General features: G+C 39.9%; 1 protein-coding gene across 3 annotated transcripts in view; it reads right to left on the bottom strand.

The window, feature by feature from the left end:
• The window catches only part of ATP8A2 (ATPase phospholipid transporting 8A2), a 330,508-nt gene that overhangs the window by 274,121 nt on the left and 37,832 nt on the right, over nucleotides 1–18,555 (bottom strand). For 2 of the 3 annotated variants that reach the window (XM_071553667.1, XM_071553677.1), the window contains exons 3-6: nucleotides 7,361–7,460; nucleotides 6,664–6,762; nucleotides 5,815–5,860; nucleotides 475–515 (exon numbers count right to left, since the gene is read on the bottom strand). In XM_071553667.1, the coding sequence (XP_071409768.1) occupies nucleotides 475–515; nucleotides 5,815–5,860; nucleotides 6,664–6,762; nucleotides 7,361–7,460 (286 nt within the window). Of the gene's footprint in view, nucleotides 1–474; nucleotides 516–5,814; nucleotides 5,861–6,663; nucleotides 6,763–7,360; nucleotides 7,461–18,555 lie in introns of those variants that run through there. The other variant, XM_071553685.1, reaches the window with a different exon arrangement.

Below are 18,555 nucleotides of genomic sequence, written 5' to 3'. Positions count from 1 at the left end.
GGACAGGGCTTAACAGAACATTGTTCCCTAGTGCCATGGCAGGGCTTGTGTTCCTTACTTGAACAAGCAGCTTACTAATTAGTCTCAAAACCTGGGAACCTTTTAGCACAGGCAACAAAGTTAAGCCTTTAGACTTGCAGGAGAGGTACAACATTGCAGTGAAAGTTACTCTTCTGGGTGTGTACTACAAACAAGATACTGTTTACAGTTTACTTATTAACTGCACAAGCAAAAACACAACAATTCATTAGCATTTCACTGTAACACAGCAATAGGATTTAAAGATAGGTACTCAGGTGCCTTGCTCAAGGCCATTTTGACTATTACAACAGAAAGGATCCTTCCCACCGCCCCCATCCCAAGTCACAGAATTCTCACAGAGCATATGTTAATTCCTGGTCTCCGAATTAATTTTGGCAAGAGTAATTCTTCAACAGCTACGTTCACTCCCTCCCGTCCCCAGGTTTTATTTACCTCTTTCCACATAATGTTCTGCCACATCCCATTTCTTAGAACTGGAAAGAAAGTTTAAAGTCACATTTTAGAATAAATAGCCACAATTCAGATAAAGTTTCAAAAAACTGTATCAGCAGTAGCAAACACTGACCAGAATACAAACTAACACCCAGATCAGACCTGTACTTTTCAGGAGCTGAGACAATACTTTTGTTCACAGCTGTAAGCACGTGAATCCAAGAAAGAGGAAGAAAATGCCCTTCATATTTATGCAATTTTTTATCACCTGCTAGACAACAGTTGGTGGCCTGATTTCTTCTTGGCATCATTGCGTAGTAACCTGCAGATGGGCATTGTTTCTTGTTTGAGGAAGTGACCTTCATTAAAACAAAGGGCATTCCTGCCACTGTCAACCAGTATCAGGAAGCATCTTTACTCTGTGTATGATTTACCATGGAATTTTTCCTTCTTTTTCTTTGCATTTCATTCATGTTTTGACTCTTGACACATCCACCCTCACTACCATTACCAATTGCCCATTTAAGACTGAGTCTTAACTGCCAGGCAGGCTCCAAGCCCTACTGCAAAGAAGTGACCAATTCTGGCAGGTAAATTCTAGTTCTTGACTTTCACATTGAAATAAGAAAAAAAAAAACAAGGTACACTAAAACACACCTTGATTCTGTAGAGCCCCAGTCCAGTATTGCCATCTTAACACACTTGGTCATCTACTCTGGAACATGCTTTTTCCATTCAAATACTTCCCCCAAATGATTCTACTACATACTTAATACTACTCCAGCCAAAACAGCAAGGTCAAATATGCCCAGTTACTGCTAAGCAACCACATCCAGTTCAGGTCTGAGCACATTAAGTTCACCTTCACTGAAAGCAGCTCCAAGCAGTCTTCAAGGATGTTCAGAAAGTGCAGTGTGCAACAGATCAAAGTTCAAGAGGTCATTTCCCTATTTTAACTACAAACAATGTTATCCTCTGCTCTGTGCAATTCGTACATGTAGCTCATCTGAAAACCATATCATATTCCCAGAAGAAAACTGCTGAACACAGCCTCAGCCATCCTACCCAGGTTAGGCCACTCCACAAATGGGAAGGCAAGACTTTTCAGAGCAGATCAAGCACAAGAAACCCATCTCTTAATTCCTGTCATTAGGCCACACACTTCAGAGCACTGAACTGTGATATTTAATATTACAGTGAGTAGACAGATGACAGTGAAGTAAACTAGTTAATAAAAAATGAGTGGGCAGCACTGCCAATGATGTGTCTAAAAACTACTGAGCTTTCAGCCGATCAAGTATATGCAGTTTAGGGGAAAAACAGTTCTGGTGTATCTGTTCCTTTCCGCTTCTGTGCTATGCTTGAATCAAGCTCTGCTTAGTTCAGAATTTAGGAGAAGGCCTGAGTCCAGAATTGCAAGTGAAAAGTCAAGTACTTGCAGACTTGACCCTCAGAGAGGAGTTGCAACATTTAGCATCTCCTGCACCTTGCTTTAAAACAGCTCCCCATTATACTAGTGTTGCAGTTTGGGATTATTATGTAAATTCTCTCCCCTGCCACTAACTGCCCATGCCAGCAGTTAACAAAACGAAGCAGTTAACTGCTGATCGCTTAGGTGGGGGAAGGTTGTCTCTTTTGGTTTTGGGGACATTTTTTTTTCCACTCTTAGCTCGGCGGAACGGAGGAGCCGTGCTGCCGAGGAGGAAAGCTGCTCTTTTTTTCTCTCCTGCTCCTGCTGTTGGCTACTCTGCTGGGGCTTCTGGCTGAGCTGCTGCTTTTCTCCTCGCCACAGCTGTTTCTCCTGGTTCCTGCATCTGGGGTCCTGGCTTCTGCTCCAGTCTCACCACCGCCTACACTGTCACGGCCTGCCTGCCCCGGCTGGGGCAGTGACCCGAGAGAGAGAGGTTTGCAGCTGCTTTCCAGGACACATGGTGGTTCCCCACTTTCAGCTTTCTTTTTCTTCATTTGACACAAGAGACACAGAGTTCATCTCAGAGCTCACCACTCGTCTGTCTCGCTGGAGAGGGACTGGAAACTCACTCCGCAGCCAGCCGGGCTGTGACACTGACACTGCCTAAGTATAACTTTCCTCCTGGAGGAAAACCTGCTGGGTTTTGTTGTTGTTTTCTTTTTCTCTTGTGGTGTTGGGGAAGCGGTTTGCACTAATCTGTTTACATATATATATATATATAGTAGTTAAGAACAGTTATCCTTCTTGTACTAAAATTCCTTTTCTTAAATTTGATAAAGAGTGGCGTGATTATTGTGGAGAAATGCCCCCTCTCCCACTTGTGGGTAAACATTTTGGGTTTTCCCCTCAAACCAAGACAACTAGAAAGTTTTGAAGACATTTCAACACGCAGTTGACATTGTTGCACGTTCACACACAATGAATATATTTTGCAGCTTGAAGTTCCACAAAGTTTACTTCAGAAAATAGTAATTTCACTTTCATACTTACTGAAATCAATTTAACTATTAAAATTAAATAGCCAAGCAAATTACTGCAGCAACTACTTTCTTTTCAACTTGTAAGAAAAAGCTTCCATTAGACATCATACAGTTCAGGAATTTTGTGTTTTAATTTTGCCTCTTATACTTTGCTTAATCCAGTTTTATAGGTGTACTCCAAAGGACAGAAAAGAATAGGTCTTCTCTATAATACTTACTGATTGATTAAAAATAATTTAAAAAAAACAAAAATCAATTAATTATTCATTGTCAAAACAGTTAAAGTAATGAAGAACATGTACCTAAGAAAAAAGACTGCTCCAACTCAAAACCAGAATTTCAATATAAACCTTCTAAGACTTTTCAAGACTAAAACCCAGTGTACTGATGTCCCAAATCTTGGACTTAATGCTCTCGCTCAACACCTTCACATGGAGGGCCATTTCAAGTGCAGCTTCTGAAGGATAAGCATCTCCCATCAGTCTAGTGCCACAGTTTGCTAGCCCTGTGCATGTCCGTTATTCAAGTGCATCCCATACAGCATTAATGCTCATGACTTAATTCTGTTACTGGACAATGAAAGGACCAATGCATCAGAACAGTCCCTAAGCCCTCTATGTCTATGCAATATGCTCCTCAGGGGCTTCACTTGGGATTACATGCAGTCTGGTCTGGTTCATGTATGTATGTATGGCCAGACTTCGCGAATGCAGATTTGGGCAGGGCTCTCCCCACGTGGGTGTGCCCTTCCAGCCTGCACAGTGGACTTTTTAGGTGAGGCACAGCGTGTGCAGAACTGGCCCCACCGTTTAAGTCCTGAGGTTCATCTGCCACGGCCGAGCGAGCTTGGACAGTGACAGGGAAGTCCTCGGGACTGTCACAGGACCCGGTACTAACCAGGGCTGACCCTGCTGAGCATCCGAGATGTGACGGGATGGGATGGCAGGGAGGCATTGAACTGCCAGGGGACGGCCCCCACTGAGACTGGAACTCAGGGCCTTGGGATTCAGAGTCTAGAGTGCTCTCCATTACACCACGGAACCATCCCGGTCTGCTTAAATATTATCTCCATATACACTATATGCAGCCACCAAAGACAGGAAACAGTGTCTCAGAGCCCAACACACTCCATCTCCTAATGGAAATGTGCAGTGCTCATCTGGAGCAGAACTTTCAGTTTAGTTTGCTCCAAAGGAAATTTAATTCCTACATACTAAAGCCACTCTGCAAAGCAATCCAATGTTTTCAATGGTAAATTTAATACAGAAAAGACACTGTGAAAGCACAGTACTTCTCTGAAAAAATTAAACATGACAATAAATGCAAAGCCTACATGATGCTGCTAAGCACACACAACTGGCCTTGGCAGGCAGTAGAGTTCAGGACACAGCCAAGCAGACAGTAGGTGTCTACCCCTCAGTGAGCTCAACTGCTCTCTAAATTGAATGCAGTGATTACACTTTACTTGGCTATAAGAGGACACACAGAGAACCTAAATTTAATTCATCTTAATCCCACTCTGAACCTAAATTAGCTTTTCATTCTGATAATACATGTCTCAAGAATGAGCCTCTTTAGCCTTCCTCTTAAGTATGAGGATACATTTTTAAGTATCAGATGGAAGATTTATTGCAAGTGTTCAAACATAAAAAAACAAAAGCTGAATTAAAATAATTTTTCAAGTGCTAAGTTCTACTTAGCTCCACTAGGATACCTTGTGTTCTTTAAGGTTGTCTCTTTACGATTACTGTGATAAACCTCCCTTGACATGTTTGTTACCACACGTTCTCTAACTACAAGTGAATTATAACTGGCTCTGTAACCCCTGAAGGGCCATCTTTCATATTACCTATAACAAGGCCTGCTGTGCTACAGGTACTTAATTGCCAGTTTCAAATGACTAATAAATACAGTATTCATGCACTTGAAACATCTTCCCGGACTGTTTTAGAGAAATTACCCTGGAGAACTGGTAAAGCAACACTTTTCGATGAAGATACAATCTTAATGATCAACACAAACCTTCAAGCACCAAACTCAGAGAAAATAACAGGCATAATGTTTACAAGACTATCCAAAGCATAGAGCTAGCAGTTTTTTCACTACCCATGTTCCTTGAAATGTTCCTTTAGTTTTTTGACACTTCAGGTGTTTGGGAGGAAGGGGCTCTACTCAGAGCTCAAGTCTTTCTGTTCCTTTTCACTTACAGATCTGCACAGAGGAACAGAAGAGAAGCTGCCCAGCAGGGGAACATGAACCTGCCCTATGGCATGGGCATAAGCTCTATCTTCTGCACAGGTTTCCAGTTAAGGGAGGCAAAGAAAACTGAAGTGATGCTTTCAGGTATAGAGTGCCAAGTAATGTCAGTAAGTTAGGGATACGTATAGGCATCCACTGGATATCTGTGCTAAATTCTCCTTCAGTGATACTTCAGGAAAACAAAGTTAAAAAGTCCCCAGACTTGTTATATTTTATGGGCAGCAGCATTTACAGAAGTTACTTAAAATTTTTCTGACATCAACTTCTAGTGTTTCAGGGGGTTGTTAACTGGTTTTGGCAGGGGAGAGGGTGGGGAAGCACAAAATTTGGCAGAGAAGAAAATTGCTTTGTTTTCTTCGAGGACATGATAACTATAAACCTCTGGACAGCCTTGAAACTATAATGAATTAAAATGAACTTATAAATTCTAATAACTCCCCCAATGCCTCACCCTTAAGTATCAAACCATCAAGTATCAGTCTAAAATATTTGGCAAAGTAAAATCCAAATACACTGGTAACTACCTAGTTCACAAAACATGCATTTCCCACTACCATGACTTAAAAGAGAACTGTTCAAAAGTAAGTATTCATTATTTGCACTTTAAGTATATAAAGACTTTTATCTTACCTACTGTTTTCTTTTTATTCACTGCACTGTCTGCCTTATGTCTTTTCTGCAAGGAAACAAAGCACTTATTACACCTCATTACACTTCATTACAAATTCCAAAACCATTACAGCTAAAACACGACAAACTGCAAGATGATACATTGGGTTGTTTTTGCCTTTATGTTTCTGCTGTGTTTTCTTTTTTTTTAAGCCACACCAACCATTCAAATTCAGATGGTTTATAAAAGACTAAAATAACTTCAAAGTGAGAGTTGCCATATTGGAAGTCAGGCTCAAACCTGTATCAATGGCAAAAAATATGTCTCAAACTGGTTTTTTGGGAGAAAAAAGGAACAGTTAGATGGTAGTTATCCTATCGTTTAGTCTGATACCTAAATTATTTTATTAACCAGTACCTGGCAAGCAGAAAGACCTCTTTCTGATAAATAGTATCCAAGCACCTTAGTGCAGATTTATTCCCAAACCAAGATGCTTTGTGCTCAGGTTGCTTGCCTTCTCCCTGCTTCCATTTTCAAGACCATCTGAAAAGGCCATGTATTTTTATCAGGACTCTAGTGTCGGACACTCAGAGACTTTCTAATAAAAGCAAGAATAAGCAAGTTTGAAGAAGTGAAAACAAGCATTCCGACTTGTACTGTTTTCTTTTTCACCATGTGTGATCAAAATACTTATTCATCTCAGTGTGCTACAGAAATTCTAGTCAAGTTCAGGACTTTGAAAGTCAAAAAGATACTTTGCTGCTGTTGAATAATGACTCAGACTTCAGAGATGTATGGCCTTACAGCATTCTATTCCACTTTTTGAAACATTTTGCCTTTAGCACAGCCTTCTCCATAATCATACTCACATAGTCTTCTATGATTTCTTTGATGCCGGCAACTGTTAAAATAAATAGCAATGGCACCAAGGTGGTATACCTTCCTGTTGGAGAGACATCTGGAATTTGCTGTGAACAGAGGGAAAAGAGAAAGCCATTTTGTATTTGTATTGAAAATTAATTTCCAGTAAATTTAGAATTTTATGCGAAGCTCTCGGAAGGGAGAACACAGAGCTTTCTGATTTATGCCTGACTGACATCCAAATTCAGTGGGCAAGTTGGCCTCATGTCTCAGTAGATTTGAAGAAACCACACCATAAAGTTACAGGATAAAGCTGTTGTATGCGCCTTGTCTTCTATTTCTCCTCTCTTCACAAGAAGAGCATTCAAATGACATAATTCACAAAGAGGCAGTGATAATCTGGGCTATCTAAACAGACAGCAGCATCACAGGAATTCACACATTCTTTTCTCACTATCGTCAATAGTTACATGTTTTATGACACTAATTTTTACTTCACAAGACAAAATGGAGCTTTGCTTTTACAAACTATGTTGAAAACAGTATCTAAGTTGTCTTCCAAGTTCAATTATCTAGTACACAGCTCATTAATATTACTATTAAAATACATTTAACAATTTATTTGTAGTTAAGTATAATAACTGAAATAACTTGCACTACATTACTATTTCACTTTATAACCAAGGCAAAGCAATAAAATAATACCTGCAGTAAGGCAATGAAGAGGAAGAATGCATTTGCAGCTTTTCTTATCTGCTCATACAGGAATCGAGGTAGAAATGTCACCACGCTGTACTTGGCTGTGCTGCAGGTTAGAAGATTTGCATTTTAGTGCTTCATCAGAGTATCACAGATCACAACTAAAAAGCTGGAAGCGGGCTTTTGAAAGCCAGAGTTAGAAAGCAGTTCAAAGATACCAACGCAAAGACATATTTAGGATACGGAGGCATTAAGTTCCTTCTGTTATAATAAAGAGCTATACCAAACAACAGAGGTATCACAGACTCAAAATGCTGACACTCCCCCTTTCATCACTGGTACCTCTATTATCAGATGAGCTACGAGAATTGACAATCCATCCCAACTTCAGCACCATGAATAGGCAGGGCAGCCTTTCATCTCAGTTACAAGCACTTGATCAGGTGCTTATCCCTCATCAAACACGGAATTTAAGTGTTGGAGGAGACAAAGCCAAATACAAGAGAAATTAGAAATTCTGCAATGTTATTTTTAAAATGTCTCATTTCCAAGTTCAGAACCACTCTATGCTCAGGTACAAATAATCCTCCAGAACAATACACACTTTTTCACATGAATTTTTCTGGCTTTTTCCCCCCCCCTATTTATGTGTGTGTGTGTGTGTTAGTTAAAATACTTATAACGCTAAGACATAACTACTCTTTCTTCTACTTTGAAACAAAACCATACTGCACTAACTAGACCTAATCATCCATGTAATTTCTTGCCATCCTCACATCAAGTCCTTAAGGGGCATGAAAACAACTTCAGAAAAAAGGTCTGCAAGATGACATGATGATTTAACCACTGTTTTTAAGTGAGTCAAATAAGCCATCCATGCTATCAGGTTACCAAAACCAACCTAAGAGATTAAGACTCTTGATCTTGCAAAGTCCTTGCTCTCTAAACACACTAGTTACAAACCAGTTATCTACATGGCTTCTTGGGACAGTGCTACAGAACCTTCTGAGGTGTGCAAGTGACCAAGTCTATCCAGTAGCACATAATGTTCTGTTATACAAGAACTACAGTCTCCAAGACAACTTATTTGCTTTAACCATTTTTCTTTTCCCTCTTATTTTCCCCATCCCCAACTCCAAACCATCTAATGAAACACCACTGCATCTTCCAAAATCAAACAGTAACAAGATACAACATGGGTACAATTTGTTACAGAAAGCTCAGTTTCGAACAGTACAGCAGAATCAGTGGGGCAAGCAAAAAAAGAAAAAAAAAACAAAAACAACAAGATCAATTAAAAACCAATTAAGATGCATCTTATCACCCAGTTTCCTCTTCAAGCACATACAAATCCCTACTACATTTCACGGAAATCAGATATTACTTTAACTGGATGTCTTATGAAAAGAAACATGACAACATTTCTTTCACTACATCTTATAGACATTTTATTGCTATTATCACTCAGCAGAATCATGTATAATCAAACATCCAGTATGATATTTTACAGAAATTTCAGGTGGTTCTACTTCAATGTATCAACTAAGCCAACTGAGTGAAATGGTGCATCCAGGTTTAAAGCATGTTTTAAAGCAAAGTCCAGTTACATAAATGAACTTACTTCCTTGAAGTACTTGTTAATGTCTTCCACCTGTAAGTAATTTTAAATGCTTTGTCTCATGTGTAATAATCTTCCTTTAACACAGAACATAATTAAACACACATCTCATAATTACCTTGTGACTTAAAAATATGTGCCAATCAAGTTAACAGTTTAGACCTGAAAGTGAACTCACCAAGCAATACTAATTAGAAATCAAGCACTAGCAGTTTTTATATCAGAATAGTATTCCTCCAAACATCACATTGCTATGACTATACTAAAGGAAGAATCTTTCTGACTGCATCCAACCCGAAGCACTCATTAACAATATTCTGTCACTTACTAAATTTACAGTTAGCTGGACCTAACATGATTCTTACCCTAACAATTGCATTAATGCCAAGACCGTTTCCAAAGTTTCATACATACTAAGTCCCTCCATGTTTTCTGTTGCTTAAGTAACGTGACAGATGCCTACAGAAAATGTGAACAACTCTAATTAGAGATGGGCTGATCTAGCTGTTACCACACAGACCAGGAACAGCAATCATGTGCCTGTATAAAAAGCAGGTACATGCTATTTTTCAAAAAGAAAATTTAATACAAAAAGCCAACTCATAGTCTACACCAGGCAGGAGCATCCAACTGACAACAAACCCTGTTTCCTAAAGCAACAGCTGTTACCCACTCAAACCTTGCTTAACCACACAAGTTTAACATTTGAACAGGTGTGCAAACATTAGAAGAGATGTCTCCTCCGTACCTGCAACTTACTTCACGTAAGCCACATTTCAAGTTACACCACTGTGCAGGTCAGGAGGAACAGTACCAAACCCTGGCAGTACAGCTGAAAGAGTCTGGCCTCACTGTTTCTAAGGCAGCACAGATTTTTCTCAAACTAACCACTCCATAATTTGGAAGTAGTGTCATTGACAAACTGTAACACACTACCATATTACTGAAGTAACAAAGATTACTTAGTTATTTTAATAACACTCAAATGAAAGCAGTAAACAGTGCAACAAGAACTCAGCAGCAGTTTTTCAGTACAGTTCCTCCATTTATTCAGATGTGTTTTTGCCTAACCAGTCCCATTGTTGCCATTTTTCCTGTTTCCCAAAAACGTTTTATAAAGCCAAGTTTTACTTTACTGAATAATCCTTGAAGAGGCAAAGTTTGTTAGTAATAGAAGTAGAGCAGTTACATTGTTGTGACATGTATGTGTGCTGGTAACACACAGCTGAACACAGCTCTGCATTTTTCCCATCAGCCATCTAAAGCACTTTCACCTGTATCTTTAGAATGACAACTCAGAGATGAACTTCACCTTCAGGATAATCATGACTAAGAAAACAGGACCTCCTCGAGACACATGCAATCCCATTGCCAGGGATAAGTACAGCAAACTGTCCTTTCCTAGACAGCATTCACCCACACCTACTCATGCCACAGGTCACACACCTGAAATACTCTCCAAGAGCTGAAGAATGAATATCACTTGATGTCAGTGCTTTTAACACACACCAATTTGCAGGAACAATTACTAGGAAAGCCTAGCACAGACATCTGAACCAGCAAAGGGGCTGGGTAACTAAAGTGAATGTTACAGACTTGAACTCTCCTCTCACCAAACAGGCTTTGTTTCCATTAACACATACAAAAAGATCAGATGCCCTGTAACAGAGAAGGAAGGAAAAACAACAAACAAAAAACATCAACCCAGAAAATTCAAGATGATCTGCTTGAATCAAGAGCTCAAATACTAACTTCAGTGCAATGGTGTGTGCATGCTAAGGTTCTGCCAGGCACATGACACTTAATAGCACGTCTGACCATCAGCATCTGCGGTTCTGCTATAGCTCTCAAGTACAGAGGCAGCACGACAAGCACCTCCAGGCACTCACCATTGCTGCAGGGGGATAGCAGCAAGCTTTACACATTTCAAGTGATATTAACAGAAAAAAACAAAGAAAGCCCATTCCTAGGAACATCCCACCAACAAACAACATTGCAGTGCAGAATACTGAGAAGGTTGCTCTGAATTCAAGTGGCATGATCAAGATTCTTAGCAGTTGCATGTGCGGGACTGGAGCACAAGTCCTATGGGGAGAGGCTGAGGGAGCTGGGGTGACCTCATCACTGTCTAAAACTACCTGAAGGAAAGTTCTAGCCAGGTGGGGGTTGGTCTCTTCTCCCAGGCACTCAGCAATAGGACAAGGGGACACGGGCTCAAGCTCTGACAGGGGAAATTTAAGCTGGAGATCAGGAAAAAATTCTTTCCAGAGAGAGTAATCAGGCATTGGAATGGGCTGCTCAGAGAGGTGGTGGATTCACCATCCCTGGAGGTTTTAGAGATGAGATTGGATGTGGCACTGAGTGCCATGATCTAGTAAATGGACTGGAGTTGGACCAAGGGCTGGACTTTATGATTTCAGAGGTCTTTTCCAACTCAATCGATTCTATGATTCCAAGAGTGAAAGGCCATCCACCTCCTTGTACACACAGAAGATGTTGTATTGTCATCAAACTTCCTAATGACATGAAAATTACTGTTTACAAATTCCCCAAAAGATATATCATGAAGCTTATAAGAAGCAATTACAGATATGCCTAAGAAGTTATTAAGGGTTGACTGGAAATTACATCCTGTATAACTAGTGCTGGTTTTTATCACAGGCAGCAATTTCGGCCTGAACCAACGCAGTCCCCAACTCAATCGAAGGGCCTTCCTCTGTCAGATGAATCCTTGAGCCTAGAGTTCTTACAGAGGAAGACTCTAGTCAGCAAGTGTTTCACTATTATGTTTATGTCCTGTACACTTCTGTCAGCTAAAAAAGATGTATGCGGTATTTAAATACTCCAGACAGTTTGAGACAGACTCTGAGCTCAGGTCAGAACAGTGTGAAAGGAGCAATACTTGCTCTTGCATAGTAAAAAGCACAACTACTTGGATACTACAACACATTATTGCTTAAATCTTGTCAGAGGAAAACAAAGAATGAAGAGTCATCACATTAGGGCATCTGTCATCCAGCTCTGGAACAACCACTGTCCATAGTCCAAGTGTCTTGTTTTGTTTCCACCTTTTCCTGCACTCTCCTACAGTTTCTGCATAATTGCCAAGACATCCTATATATATATACACATAGGCAGTTAAATGCCTCCCTGACATCCGATCCCGTCAGATCTCAGATGCTAAGCAGGGTCAGCCCCGGATTAGTACTTGGATGGGAGACCTCCTGGGAAATGCCGGGTGCTGTAGGTTCTAGTACTGAGAACTTCACTGGCATTGTCCAAGCTCGCTCAGCCGTGGCAGATAAACCTCAGGACTTAAACGGTGGGGCCAGTTCTGTGCACGCTGTGCCTCACCTAAAAAATCCACTGCACAGGCTGGAAGGGCACACCCACGTGGGGAGAGCCCTGCCCAAATCTGCATTTGCGAAGCCGAGCCACACACACACATATACACATACATATATACAGATATATATATACACGTATATACACATATATATATAGTATGTATGCATGTATGAGTTCATATATTGTTGTGGTGGGTGACCTCAATTGGACACCAGGTGCCCACCAAGCTTCTCAGCCAGACAGGTGAGAAAGAATAACATGGAAAATTACTCTTAGGCTGGGATAAGGCAGTTTACTAAAGCAAAAGGAAAAGTTTGCACATACACAAGTGAAGAGGTAAATAACTTCCCATTAGTAAGCCATGTCTGGCCACTTCCTGGGAAGCAGGGCTTCAGCACACATAGCAGTTGCTCAGCAGGCAAATACTGTAAATAACAAATGCTCCCCACCCCCGCTTTTCCTCCTTGATTTACCTTTTGTAACTGACCTGACATTATATTGGTATGGAATATCCCATTGGGTAGTTTGAGTCAGCTGGCCTATTTGTGTCCCCTGCCAGGATCTTGCCCTCGATGGAGTGAGAGGAAGAAAAGCTGAGCAACAGTGCCAGCACTGCTCAGCAGTAGCCAAAACACTGATGTGTTATCAACACCCTTCTAGATAACAAAGCACAGCACTGTGAGGCTGCTATGGGAAAATGAACTCCATCTCTGTCAGACAATATAACTGTCCAACGAAGAAACAGGTTTCTAGGACCTTCTTCTACCTAGCCACTGAAACACTGAACCTGGAAAAAATTTCCAACAAAGCTGCAGCAAAACTGTAAAGAGGAATAAACCTGTCATCTGACATTATCCACAGAGACAATGATACTGATTTAAGAGTATTCAAATATACCAGAATTAATCAATTTTAACTTTGACTGAAAACACTTCTAGCAGCTTCGAACTGCAGAAAACTTATCAGCAGGACAGTTTTCATCTCAAGCACCTCACCACTTCCCCACATGTTCCTTAGTATTTCATTTATAGGATGGACTCCCACCAGAAGAGCCTATAGGCACCACTCTGGAAAATCTGTTGTTCCCCTCCTTTGTAGTAAGTGGAACTGATCACATATCTTAGAATCTCTGAGCCCTCTGTCCTCAAATCATATGACTTAGGGCAAAATTATTGTCTCATACAGGTTTAAAAGAGTTGGGACATATCAACCTAGCCCACTAATTCCCTTGCAGGTCAAGTTCCATCAGAACTTGATTTACAGGTGCCACAACAGTTTGTAACTGCTGCAATAAGACAACAAAACTCTTCTGCAGTACAGTTTATTCAAGTTAAATTCAAGGCCTCAAATAACCAAACTAATAAAGGAAGAAAAGCAGATAACTTCAGTTTAGAAAACCAATCACTGAGGTTTAGGAGTGTTTTACACAAGAGAAAAACCTAAGTCAGCACAGACAGACCTCTCAAGTAATTCTTGTACCATTATTTTATATTAATGCATATTACAAGTGTTGCATGCTACACCAAACCCTGGTAAAAAGGCAGGGTGCAAAGTGCAACACTCCCTGATTACCTGCTTCTGCTGGCAGGTTGTGTTACCTCCCCTTATGCATAAGTTCCATTTCAGGAGCAACACATTTAGGCTGACAAACCATCCTGGCTGAGCTACTTGCAGTTCCTCCGAAGCTGCACCAGCAACAAGCTTATCTTAAGTGCTTCATTTTGGTCGCTATCTTTGCACAGACCAATGTTAAGACAAAAGTACTCAAAAATACACTATGAACTGCTGTCCACCAAAACACAGTCCCATTACTTTCTAGTTTATCAAGATCAACTCCTAACCACATAAGGATTTCTGGGAATTTCTAACCTCAAGTACCTTATGCCAAACTGCCCCAGTACCAGCAGCACTACTGCCACCCATCACTAGTGAAAGACTCCAACAACTAATGTAATTGATGTTATCAGAGCAAGTCTCACTTTCGCTAGAAAAGCCTTCTACAGCAGAGCTCGTGGCAGTTTTAACACAGAGCAGGTACTGCCACAACTGCTCACACTCGGTTTAACTGAAGACCAGACTTCGTGGCCACATTTAATGGAAGCAATACTACTTTTGCTTCCAAATCCTGTACCCTGGAGGCTTTTCCTAAGGCAAGCAAACAGAAAAGGCCTTTCCATTAATTGTCTATTCATGACATCCCTACAGAAAGGGGAACAGATTCCTGGCTATTTTTTCATAACAAACACACTAAAGAAAGACTGTTTAGAAACACTACTAAAAGCTCTGAAGACACTATTTCAGTATGCCAGCCAGGCTAGCACTACAGAAATGTACCCTTGCTTTTCAGTAGCCCTGATGGCAAGTACAACTCAAACATAAAGCTGACCAGAACAGTTAACATATACCACTGTCCATAGTTTAGTACCACATTATTGTGCAAACAGAAGTTAGCCTTTACTTAAACTCACAGTATCAATCCGAAGATGGCTGAAAAAATATCAAACAAGTCACATAAGTTAGCTAGCTGTCTAAAAGCCAGAGTGCTAACTTCAGTTTTAAAGCCATTTTTTACCTTTCAGTGTCATCACAACTTAAGCAGCTTTTATTTTAGTGACAAGCAGGGGGCTCGTAGAAGAGATTAATATTTAGTCAGTCTTGAGAGAAATGTAATTATCCTCACAATTCACATAATCTAAGTAGAATGCAATTATTACAGATTTTAAGCTCTATTTATATCCACTTAAAGAGAATTTCTTGCTCTCTTGTCTTTTTCTACAGACCATTAGCAATCAAGGAGGTCTGTAGTACAGACTCCACAAAGTGGGATTTATTTTACCTGCCACCTCTAAGTCCTGAAACACACCTGCTTTGACTTCACCCTCACAGACAATCACAAGAACCATTTAGTCTCTTTCTGTTCACCTATTTCTCTGGACAGAAATCACCAACAATGGATGTATACAGTTACCGGAAAAAACTCACTACTGAACATGGGCCAATATTTATTCAACTAATATATGGGAAAGCAGCTTTGTTTGTGTGAAGTCAGACTTCATTTAAGCTTTGGCTCCAGTGCCTGAAAGTCACTTAGATGGTGGCTTTATCTAAGAAGATGAAGATCCAGTTTAACTCACCTGCTGTGTTGCTACTGCTGAGTTATGAAAATCATCATGCCAAAAAAAAAAAAAAACAATTTCAGGACACCAGAGAGCTCAGCATGCAGCAAGTGGAAGAGCACTAGAACAAGCACATCTGAGGGGGGTTTTTATCCAACATTTCATCGAGGCAAAATGAGTTTCTGCCCCTAGGAGCAGCCCACTAAGACCAAAGATGCAGCAACTTCAAATGTATCAATGCAATCTAGAAACACAACACCAGGCATACAATACGAGTCGATTTTAGTGAGTTTTAATGGCTAAAAGAATTATTCTGTAGCTGTATTCAAGCCTTTATCATTGTGATAGACTGCAGTATCAACAACAGCTGCACAGAAGGAAACAAGTTTTTGCTTATTTACAGGAGTATGTAACACTAAGTATTTTATTTTTCAGTTAAGAACAGTATCTACCTAGAACTGAATAAAGTTAGAGGATTAGTTTATCACGTGACTAAACTTGTACCATTCAGAAAACAACAATACATCTCTTCTTTGAGGAATTTGAAAATGCTGTTTTGCAGTCAGGCAAGTAGTCTGTTGACATGACAACAGAAGACATTTCCAAATGTAATATAAAGCACAGTAAAGCAAACAACCAGTGCCTGAACTCTACCAAAAATAAATAGAACTACGGGCAGTTTTACCTAAGGAGCACAGGTACGTATTAGTGCAAGGTGAATGCTGGGCTATACCACTAAGTGCAGATAAATTATTCACATAGTATAGAGAAAAATGGACTACTATCCACATTTTCAACCACAGATCATAGTGAATACTAGTCAGTTTACAAGGGTCAATACTAATAAGCTATTGATACCAGCAACTCCTATTAGAGCAGCAGGGACTCATTAAGCACCAATGAAAACCTTCACACACATTGAAAAAACATTAACAGCCCTACATCACAAGAGGCTTCCACAGTACCTATTTACAAGTCAATAAAGCAACACACTTCTTCATTTAATGCAACACACAGATGAAATAAAGGAAGAATAGATTATGTCTACAGTTTTTTCAGCAGCAAGCATCCTGCAGACACCAATGGGACATTCTGGGACTACAAACAGTAGTCTGTTTAACACAGGATTGTGATGCTACTAGAAGTCTTGTTACAATCCTCAGTGCTAAATTCCCCATTGGAAGAGCTTCTGCTTTATGAGAAGAAATTTCTCACCTGTTTGCTGAGCTTTAAGACCCTGTATGATTTAAAAGTAAACATTGAAGAGTTTTTGCTCATTGCCTTTTTTAACAGAACTTAACTTTTGCCTATATGGAAGACAAGCTGCCAAACTGAGGATTTTCAGGATATTAAAATGCAACTTTTGGGACCTCTCTAACAGATGAAGCCACTAAATTGTGTTTTGATAAGAAGCTTCCAAAAAAACCTTGGATTCAAGATCCATTAAAAACACAAGTCAAATTTTGCCCTTCCTGACTGCTGCTCTGCCCTCATCTCCCACTCAAGCCACAAACCGAGACTGATCTTGGAGTCCTGATTCAGAAGCAAATCAGATTTGCAGCAGGATGCGCTACTGGGCCTGGAGAAGAATATTACCTAGAGCAACATTAACAAGAGCAACTCCAATGTACTTGGAAAATTCCGAGACAATTTCCAATGTCCTTAAAGTTATTCTCAACACACTTGTTTTTCCTGGGGGCAAGTAAAAAATAAACCACAATAAACCCAATAAATCACAAGTCCAACTTTTTTTGCATCAACATTTACACAGGCAACAATTGAAGGGCTCAAGTCACTTAAACAGTGATTTTTACTGCATCCACTAGAAGACAGTTTCATTACAGTACTGTTATATATTCAGCCCAAGCCACTGATGTCAGAGTAGATTCGTGTATTACTATGCACCACAAAAAACTGTATTTACATGAAAGCAAAATCTACAGAACCTTCTAACTCTATGTATATCCAGTCTTCACTGAGTACACATTTGAAAAAGCATTCATGCCATTACTTTTGTCATTTCAGAAATATGGACACAGCGTTCAAGCCCCTATCATCACATCCCACATGTACTTCACTGGTTTTCCAAGGCAACAGGGAAGCTTGTTTCTGAACTTGTGGTGGGTTGACCTTGGCTGGACACTTGGCATTCCCTGATCTATTCTATCACTCCTCTCCTCAGCAGGAAAAGAAGGGGAGAAATAAGACAGAAAAAACTCATCTGTGTCAAGATAAAGGCAGTTTAATAAAGCAAAGGCAGAAGGCATGTAGAGAAATAAAGAACAACAATAATAAAAAACCCAACTTACTCCCTACTTCCCATTGGCAGGCAACATCCAGCCACTTCCCAGGAAGTAGTGCTTCAGAAAGGATAGCAAATGCTCCAGAACACAAATGTCACAGTAAGTGGCACAGAGCTGCTTAGAGAGTGGCTGAAAATTTCCCCAACACAAATGTTTCATTTCTTACTGAACTTAAAGTACAAAAATGCTCTGATTACACAGAAACATAATGATATATATGAAACATGTTAAAACAGGTATTAGTTCACTTTCATAAAAGCAAATATACTTAATACCAAAGTATGGCTGTTTCTACATATTTCAACATTTCTAGAATGCTTCAGCTGAAAATGGAACATAATTTACTTTTTATTAAAAGGTCCAAAGAGTAACACATACATAAAGTTTTTCAAACAGAGCACAGTAGGGCTGAAAACAGCTTCTGATACAGGCAGAAGTCCTGTTCCTACAGAAGGAATCACTGCTGCTGCAGTACAATAAAGAACAGTGAAAGCCACACATATGCACGTGTCAAGAGCCAAGCTAAATCCAGTCTACAACACACAGCACTGCGTTTTTAAATAGTTTGTGACAGAATTCCAAGAACACAAAAAAAAATTAGCCATTTCTCTATAAGCCCTCATAGTCTGGCTTATTTATTCCAGAAAGCCTGGGCAAGACAAAATATTTCTTCCTTCTTTCTCCTCACACTTCAAGACTTCTTGAAGTGTTAATGCCATCTTGCCATCCATTTAATTTTTGCAATAGCATTATACACTACTTAGAAGTGGTATTAGGGGATTATTAATTTTTCTTGTCCCAAGTTAAAAAATAATG

This window comes from Pithys albifrons, chromosome 1 (genome assembly GCF_047495875.1).
Source record: "Pithys albifrons albifrons isolate INPA30051 chromosome 1, PitAlb_v1, whole genome shotgun sequence".
Taxonomy (NCBI): domain Eukaryota; kingdom Metazoa; phylum Chordata; class Aves; order Passeriformes; family Thamnophilidae; genus Pithys; species Pithys albifrons.
The sequence above is the reverse complement of the archived record's forward strand: the minus strand, read 5'-3'. Positions and strand labels throughout refer to the sequence as shown.